The sequence below is a fragment of the Pinus tabuliformis genome, chromosome 5_1, assembly GCF_031772625.1.
Source record: "Pinus tabuliformis cultivar Carrire ecotype Pingquan chromosome 5_1, CPIR1, whole genome shotgun sequence".
NCBI lineage: Eukaryota > Viridiplantae > Streptophyta > Pinopsida > Pinales > Pinaceae > Pinus > Pinus tabuliformis.
The window spans coordinates 367739476-367748500 of NC_142305.1; the positions used below are offsets into that span (position 1 = coordinate 367739476).

Here is a 9025-nt window from a genome sequence, read left to right on the forward strand (position 1 = left end):
CTTCCATGTTTGTCTTCAAATCTATCTTCAAATCATCCATCTTAGCTTCCACGCCATTTATCTTATATTCCACGCCATTTATCTTAGATTCCATGCCACTTATCTTAGCTTCTGTTAGCTTTTGTGAGCGTGACATGTGTTGCACTTGTTCTTGTAATTTTGATATATCATGTAGCATTTCTTCCTCTTCTTCATGACTCATGCTAGAGCTTTCAGGTTCCTTACTAGGTGTTTGCATTTTCTTTCCTCGGGGTATCAGTTACCGATAATAATGCTTTACTATGCCCTTTGAATTCCATTAAACCAAGCGTACACAAAAATTAAAAAAAAAACTACACACCTTTTTTTAACTTTATAGAAGCCTCATATTGAATCTGATGTATCTCTGTAATTTCAGATCATTCAGTTCTGAAATTGCGACCTGTAGTAGCCCTCTGTGTCCCCTTTCCAATGCCACAAGTCTGACCCAAATTGGATTCTCCAAGGAAGAGTTATGTGAAATCTCCTACAGTGACTTTCTTTTAGACTAGTTCAGTAGAGCAAACTTTTACGACGTGCCACGAGTCACTGTTTCAACCTTTGAATCTAAAACACACATACAAGAAACTGCAGTCCGTCCTCTTTCTGTACCTTCTTACGAAATTTCAATCTGATTCCCAGAGAGAACGTTATGACAATTTTCCCCAGGTCACCTGCTTTGAATGTAATTCAGGAGTCTGCAAAAAGACCAACTTCCTCAAATCATATCTCCGCAAATATCGCGCGAAAAGCTCTGAAATTTGGACCCAAGGTTCAGCGCGATTTCTTCTCAAATGGGTTTATTTTGCGACTTCTGAAACGTTACAGAAAAAAAGTTATAGCGAAAATGCCACGATGACTTGTTTGGAGCAGCAAAACCCTAGAATCCAAAGCTCTGATACCAAATGTTATGAAACCAGCTCACAAAAAGATAGAAAGAGAGATCCACGCCTTAGAATTCAGCCTCTTCAAGGGGGAAACCTCCTTTACATTACATAAATGAACAGTTCTTGGATGTTACAAATGACAAAACCTCCTTTCTATATATAGGAGTCTAAGGAGTCACAATATAATCCAGCCGACCTAACAATAATAATATAAAGCCACAAAAATAATAATAGAGGGATTCTATGGGGCACAGAAATAACAATATGGGGGTAATAGGGGCAAAACAATATAAATAAAGGGTATAACTACAATAGTAATGGGGTAATCACTAGTATTATAGGGACCCAACAATTGCCCACTTAACTTTGATGGCAAGTGGCAAGTTGATCTAAGGCAGTGGGATTGGTAATCAATGCAAGGTTAAGGAGCAGAATCAATTTTGCTTGTGTAATTTTTACAAAACATATTTGGTCTAGTGATTGTCAATGTATGCTGGAAAGTGGGTAACATTTTGGGTCGCTCGGTGTCAAACTTCCACTGAAGATGGAAAGAGAGAGGATTCTGAATTGTAATTTGAATTAGTCTTTGTAAAATTTAAATCGTTTTTCAAATTGTTGTTTTTTCCCTTGATGAGAAGTCTGTAACTTGAGGGAATCAAATTTGATACGACATGGTAATAATGTTTGAACTATAAATTGAATTTGAAAATATATTCAAACTTTGTGCATGGCAGGTGTTGGTGGTAAGGGAAATCTTCTCAAGGTTAATGCAAAAAAGCTCGTACCAGCTCAAAATTCTCTGTCCATGTTGTATCCAGTCTTTAAATTGATATGGATGCTGCTAGTTGGACGATTTATTGGCCTTTAGCTATTCTCTAGTTCATAATTCATTGCTTGAATGATATAGTATTTTATAGATCTCTTCTTTACATATGCTGTCAGGTTTAGAAGCTTTGAACTCTTGCCTAGTTAAAAATGATTGCTCTATGAATAGATGCTGCAGGCCTAATTTTGTAGAATGCAAATAAGCCAAATTTAATTGGTGCTATATAGACTAGATAGAAGCTAATCACATAGCACAGTGAATGCAAAGTAAAGGTTTTGTCAAGAATGTAAACATAATGAGGATATATGGAGCATAAAAATGGTGGAAGTTGTACACATTTGCTACGAAGGAATGATAAAAAATGTGTTTTCTTCTGTTCTTCAAAATCATTATTCTGTGATTGTTTTGAAAGTTACTAGTTTATTCCCTTTTACATTAACCTTGACAATAGAAATATGTAGATCACTTAGAAATGCGATAAATTCTAAGGTAGATATAATCTTTTGGAAATATTATAAACAAATGAGGATTCTGTATTATCGCTGCTTCATTTCTCTGTTAGATTGTTAATGAAATAATGATAACTTTGTTCAATCTAAATTTGATTCTTATTCTTCTGATTGGATTGCACGAATAAGATAAAATTTACAGAAAGGTTATACAAGTTGGATTATCTATAATTACTCTTTGGATTGCCTCTGCTTTCAGTTGATATACAGGAATTTTCAATTCTTACATGTAACTTGGAACATTTATGGCAAGCTTTTATGTATCATACCTAGGTTAAAAACCTCTTGCAAAAAAAGGAAATTTTCTAAGCCTTTTCTGTCATGTTAAATAGCAGTTTTCAATTTCTACACACCTTGTTAATGCTTGAATTTTGAATATCTTAGCATGGTGAACTTGGTTCGCTTCAACAATACTCTTTTGTTTATATGCTTAGTTTGTGTTCCTGTATGGAAGGTGGTTCAAAATTCATCATATGCACTTACTGTTTTAAAGTTTTTTATTTGATTTAATTTTTTAAATGTTTGACTACCTCACTTGGCATAGTGAAGGACAATAGAAACAAAGAAGATGTTCCTCACATTCTGAAGCTAATTCAGCATGTTCCTCACATTCTGAAGCTAATTCAGCAGTTAGCCGAGTTCAAACACCTGACCCTAACTACAATTTCCCTGTGAACAATCTTGGAGATGAATTTGGTGGCAGTGTGACAGTCACCACAGACACGAAGGTTTTTTACAACTCGTACAGGTGTCCCTTGGGGTGTGCTAATAAGCCCGAAAGCAATGGCCAGCTTTTCACTGTGATGGCAAAGAATATATTCCTTCAGCTCTTCCTCTATGTTATGCACCACAAAGTTTGTGTCTGGTACATACCCTATTTCCTTCATCTGACTAGTCAAGTTATCTATCATTGCATAAATCCCCTCAGATTGAGGGTGTGATCTATCCCCCGCGACAAAAGTATATACACTCTTCTTGATTTCAATCCAACTGTAGCGAGTTTCTTTCTTTATTCCTCTGTCCCTCATCATTTTTATAACCTTTAGTGCATCTGCCCACCTGCCAAATGCTGCATAAATGTTTGATAACATACATAATTACCAGAGTTTTGGGGGTCTAGCTCAAACATGTGTTCAACTGCTAATTTGCCTAGCTCAACATTGCCATGGATTCTGCAGGCACCAAGCAAGGCACCCCAAATTGAAGCATTGGGCTCAAAAGGCACTTTCTCTTTGATTATTTTATGTGCATCATCTAGGCTCCCAGCTCGTCCAAGAAGGTCAACCAAACAGACATAGTGCCCTGCGCTTGGAGTAATATGGTGATCTTGAATCATGGAATTAAAATATTGCCATGCTTCACTAAGCCTGCATGGCTGCAGGCAGACAGAACAGCCAAAAAGGTGACATCGTTAGGCTTTATGCCCATCTGTTGCAATCGCTCAAAAAGTTGGAGAACATCATTTCCATGACCATGCTTGCCATATCCTGTAATCATGGTAGTCCATGAAACCACATTTCTTTCATGCATTGTGTCAAAGAGATGCCGTGCATCTTCTATCCTCCCGGATTTTGCATACATATCAACAACAGCGTTCCCCAAAACAATATACGACTCAGATTCAACTTTAAAAACGTGAGCATGGATTTGCCTGCCCTGTTCCAGGGCTGCAAGGCACACTAGAAAACATAACATGGTCTGGTTTTATACCAGCGCGCCACGTTTCATAAAAGATTGATAATGCCTCTTCATCATGATCGTGTTGTTGAGCATAACCAGTAATCATCGCCGTGCAAGCGATCACATCTTTTGGGGACATCAATTCAAATATAACACGTGCATTGTTCATGTTGCCACACTTGGCATACGTATCAACAAGTGCCCCTCCCACAACAGAATATGATTGAAAACCCATCCAGATAACGCAAGCATGAACCTGGCTACCCTTTTCCAAGGCTACTGAGCTGCTACATGCTTGTAGTATGCTGCCGAAAGTAAATTGATCAGACTTCATTCCTGCCCGCTGCATTAGACAGAAGAGTCTCCAGGCTTTGTCAGCATCCCCTTGCATAACATAACCTGCAACCTTTGCATTCCATGAAACCACGTTTCGTTGAAACATTTTATCAAACACTCGGCGTGCATCCTCTATACTTCTGCATTTCGAGTGCATGTCAACAAAAGCACTTTCCACAAATAAATACGACCGAAATCTTGTCTTATGGATGCTACTGTGTATCTGTTTTCCCTGTTCCAGAGCCCATGATCGAGCACAAACCCTCAGAGCACTTACACAACTGTACTGATTAGCCATAATTCCAACACTTAACATATTGGAAAACAACAATAGGGTTTCTTTAGCAAACCCATGTTGAGCATATCCTGCAATCATGGCAGTCCATGTGACCACGTTTCTTTCGAACATTTCTTCAAACACATGGCGTGCATAAACAAGACTACCACATTTAGCATACAAGATAATAAGTTTGGTTTTCAAATTTTTATCTGGTTTAAACCCATCTTTGATCATATATTCATGAACTAGCCTGCCCTCTGCTATTGCTTTCACGTCAATACACGTCCGCAATAGAGAATTATAAACAGCGAGGTCTACCTTAATTCCCTGTTGATCCATAACATGTAAAAAACCCATTGCCTCGTTCAATTTTCCTTGCTCGCAGAGTGTTTTAAGATCTCTACTCGCTTCACAGAATCCATTTTTGCCGAGTGATCTTTCATTGGCATTTTGAGTTGGCATTGACGATGGCATGACTTCATTGCCCAGAGTAAAAGCAACAGTCGTAAATAACAAGTTACTCTGATAATGGAGACATTGTAGGATATTGCGGCTATAGCAAAGTCTGTGTTTTTTGCAATATCTCCATCCTTGTGCCAGTAATGGTATGAAATTCCTTGCCATGCCATTGGCTAATAGTTTAGCTTCACGTCATGTACAAACAGAGATTTGCGTCCTTCAAATGTTGTGAGGTGATCACATGATGCGCTTTGCCGTATTATCTTTCCCTTACAAAAGATGAACATGATACGCTTTGCAGTATTATGGACTGTCAGAAGCTCACTCTAAAAGCCTGTACTCATGTAGCCCAAAATGAACGGCTGGCCTTTAGGATGGTTGAGCAAGTTTTCTTTCTCTAAAAAATTCGAATCCAAATGAGCGAAATGGGAATTGGTTTCGGGTAAATTCGAATTGCTATTCCCGCACTGAGAATTCTGTTAGAGGAATTAATGTTACACGGTGGGTGGTGGAACGGTTGCGGAGGGTGGCGGAGGTCACAAAAGGGGTGGAGCTCACCAAAGGTCGCTGAGGGCAAAGGAATTGCCAGTGACCGGAGCGGACATTTTTCTGGGCGATAACAGAAATTGAGTAATTCATCCACTTTGTTAAACTATTCCATTTTTATCTACTTCAAAACAAATTTTATTTATGTATAAAAATTTAATTTTATTATAATTTTATTTATGTATAAAAATTTAATTTTATTATAAAAAGTATTTATATATAAAAATTATAGTATATTATATATAAAATTAAAATAATTAAATTATTATTTTTATAAATAATTAATAAAAGATTTCATTAATTATTTGATGAGTAACCAATAAAAAAACTGATCTTACTTAAACCGTTAGTTTCATTGATATTTTGAATAAGTCCTCGAATTATGAAGAGTTCATAACTTAAGCTTTCTATTCGACCTAATCTCCACCTAATTCTATTCTAGGTAAACTCTTTTTCGTTCACAGTGAGGGCGGCAAAAGTTGCGCGTTTTATATTAATTTACTAATTATTAACACTTACTTAAAAATTTATAATAATAAATTATCCAATGTAATATTTATAATAATTAATCAAAACGGACTTCGTTTTAAATAATTTTTAAAAAATATTTTATCTAAAAAACTTCCTTAGATGTCACCAGAACTCAAAACTTTCAACATAAATGGTATATATATATTAAATTTTTAAATATTAATAATTAGCACGTATCTAATTTATTTAGTGTAATTTATTATTAACTATGGGTAGAAAAAAATATTTGTATTCTTCAATATTATATATTTTTAAAATTAATTTTTTATGCTCTAGTTTTATATTTTAATTTTGAAATATTGTATTAAATTGTAAATACCTTTTTTCAAAGTTTTAAAACATGTAGAGTTTAAATTTGAAAATTTCTGACTTTTCGAAATTAGTCTTTGCGCTTCGTTTATATCAACTTTATTTTAGGAAGATTTCAAAGTTTAAAAAAAAATAGTGAATTTTAATTTTTAATTAAATTATTTGTAATAAGAAATATTTAATTTCTTATTATCGTTTATTTATGTTGTTAGGATAATGTGTTCACTCCTAATTAATTTATAGTTGACTAAAAATTAAACCAATAATTTTTGAAGTTGTACGAGAAAATAAAAATAATTTATTTTTTTAATTTTATTTATTTAGGCTATGGTTAGTTGAGAGGGCTAAAGTTTTATTTAGTTATGATGATTTGTCGCTGGATGGTATGCTTATAAGTTTTTTTTCGTTAATATCATGTACAATAAGTATATAAACTGAAAGTTTGAAAGGACATTCCAAGTCTGTATTTATTTCTTATCTCGATGTGTTAAATACAAACATTTATTTGGAGCGATGGCGTAAAATTGCAGAATACGCAAGTTCCAACACAGCTTAAGAGTCAGACTCCACTATGGCCGACATTCTTATGCCACATGAGCTTTACTACGGATGACTGACTCCCAACTATCCGATGGGTCGATTATCCTTTTAGCATGTGCAATCTTCTTATTTGTGAGCCTGACCCCCGGTGTCACGCCCCTACACCTGCGGTAGTCTTTCAACCACTTATAGCGAGGTGCGGCACCACCGAATGCTTTCTTTTCACCAATACTTTTGTTCATGGCTACGCCTTAAGATTCGATACTTAGTTTATTTTTGTTACCAAGTATTATTATTAGCCTTTATACAGATGAAAACCCATACATATTCATCATCAACAACAATTAACACATATACAATTGCACAACAGTATAAAGGGAGGAGCAACTCCCTGCAATATGAGTTTTCCCGAATCAATATATATAATTTACTTTTATAAGTACAAGTTAAATCTTGGGAAACCCCAAATTTACAGTTAGCCACATTTTCACAAATTCGACAAACTCGGTTGCGCAGCTCGTCGGCACCTCCGCTGATCCGAACTTAAACAGGAACGCAACAAATTACAGAGATAACCATAAACACAAATATGCAGCGGAAATAATACTTCATTTCATTAATGTAAAATACTGAAATATGCTTACAACTAGAAATGGAAATAAACCAGCTAGGGCGATGGTAGCTTATCTCTGAGAAGAGATGTGGTGGCTACATGCCTCTGAACTGTGTTACAATGAGGCTCAAAGGCCTATTTATTGTTGAGAAACAATGGAAAACCTTTCACATCCCGAAACCTAACCCTAGAAGATGAAACCCCAAATTGTCGGCCCCGTTTGCGTAAATTGGTACATCAATTTCCCGGGGTCCTAACTTTGGCATACGATCTCCGTTTGATGCGTACAATAGCTCGTTAGAAAGATCTATCCGAGAAGTATCACTTTGGGAGGCAGCATCAGTCCATGGACCCATGTTGCCCCAGATTTCCCAAAAAGCATCGTTTAGGGCCTCAAAACGGCTCCGACAGTTCAGGACCCAAAAAACTGCTAAAAATAGTAAACTGTGCTACAATTTAGGAAACTAAAAAAGCTAAAAGAGACAGTTGTGGGGGTCCAAATGGGATAGGTGGGTGGCCACCAACATCCACTTGGATCATTCCTCCCCCCTCAGGAAGCAATGGTCCCCATTGCATTTAGTTCCTCCCTGAGATGAGGAAGCTTCTGGTGAGCTGTTTTGTAATCTCTGATGTGACTAGAAATGGTGGGAAGCATGGTCGACGATGGTCCACATTGAACACTCGGTGCAAGCGAAGGAATGGAGGAATGTTGTGATTCAAAGCATTGTTTCCCGTAGCCTTGGTACTAGTGTAAGGACCATGTCGGAGTGGCCGGAGCTTCTGATGGGCTCTTGTAAGGCGTTCTTTCTGTAGATGTAACCGAACTTTGTCACCCACCTGAAACTTGTGTGGTACCCCTGTGGGTGTGGAGAAGTTGTTCCTGTGTTCTATCATGACCGTATCCCTTTGCTGTTGTTGCTGCGTGGAGGAACCCTTTGCGGGGGTCATGGATGTAGCAACGATATTCCCCTTACTTTGGGAGTGAGCGAGACAGATGAATTTCCTGGGCTGGGAGATGAGCTTGCTCCCTTTCTTAGCAGTGATCAAAGAGGTGGCGGTAGGTGTGGCTACCTCCGGTATCCTGTATAATGAATCAACCAAAGAAATAATGACAGCGCGAGGCCTTGACTCATACACAGCATGTCGCCTCCACAAGTATGGCTGGCCTAATAATACATCGCAAACATCTAGAGGTGTAACATCACACAATACCTCGTCTATGAAGGGCTTGATGTTGTAGGGAAGGCGGCACTACTAGCGAACTTTGAGATCTCGTCCTTCATGAAGCCACCCAATACTGTACGGCTACGGGTGTGGTGTAGTCGGTAGGCCCAACCGCTTCTCGACCTCTGTTGAAACAATGTTCTTTTGGCTGCCACTGTCAACAATGAATTGCAGCGGCGAACCCTTCACCCACATCTGTGCGTGGAAAAGACGCTCCCCCTCATCTGGATTTTCGGGCTCATTTTTCTGGATCTTGGCAGTGGCAAA

The 9025-nt window shown here is 37.5% G+C and overlaps 1 protein-coding gene across 1 annotated transcript; it reads right to left on the bottom strand.

Annotated features, from left to right (window-relative positions):
• Window positions 1–2863: 2863 nt before the first annotated feature.
• Window positions 2864–5010, bottom strand: LOC149164974 (pentatricopeptide repeat-containing protein At4g33170-like). The gene is made up of 3 exons (XM_089429669.1): window positions 3951–5010; window positions 3593–3907; window positions 2864–3309 (listed from the first exon to the last, which is right to left on the bottom strand). Exons 1-3 carry the CDS (start codon window positions 5008–5010, stop codon window positions 2864–2866), a joined length of 1821 nt encoding a protein of 606 aa, XP_089285795.1.
• Between the last annotated feature and the right edge of the window lie 4015 nt (window positions 5011–9025).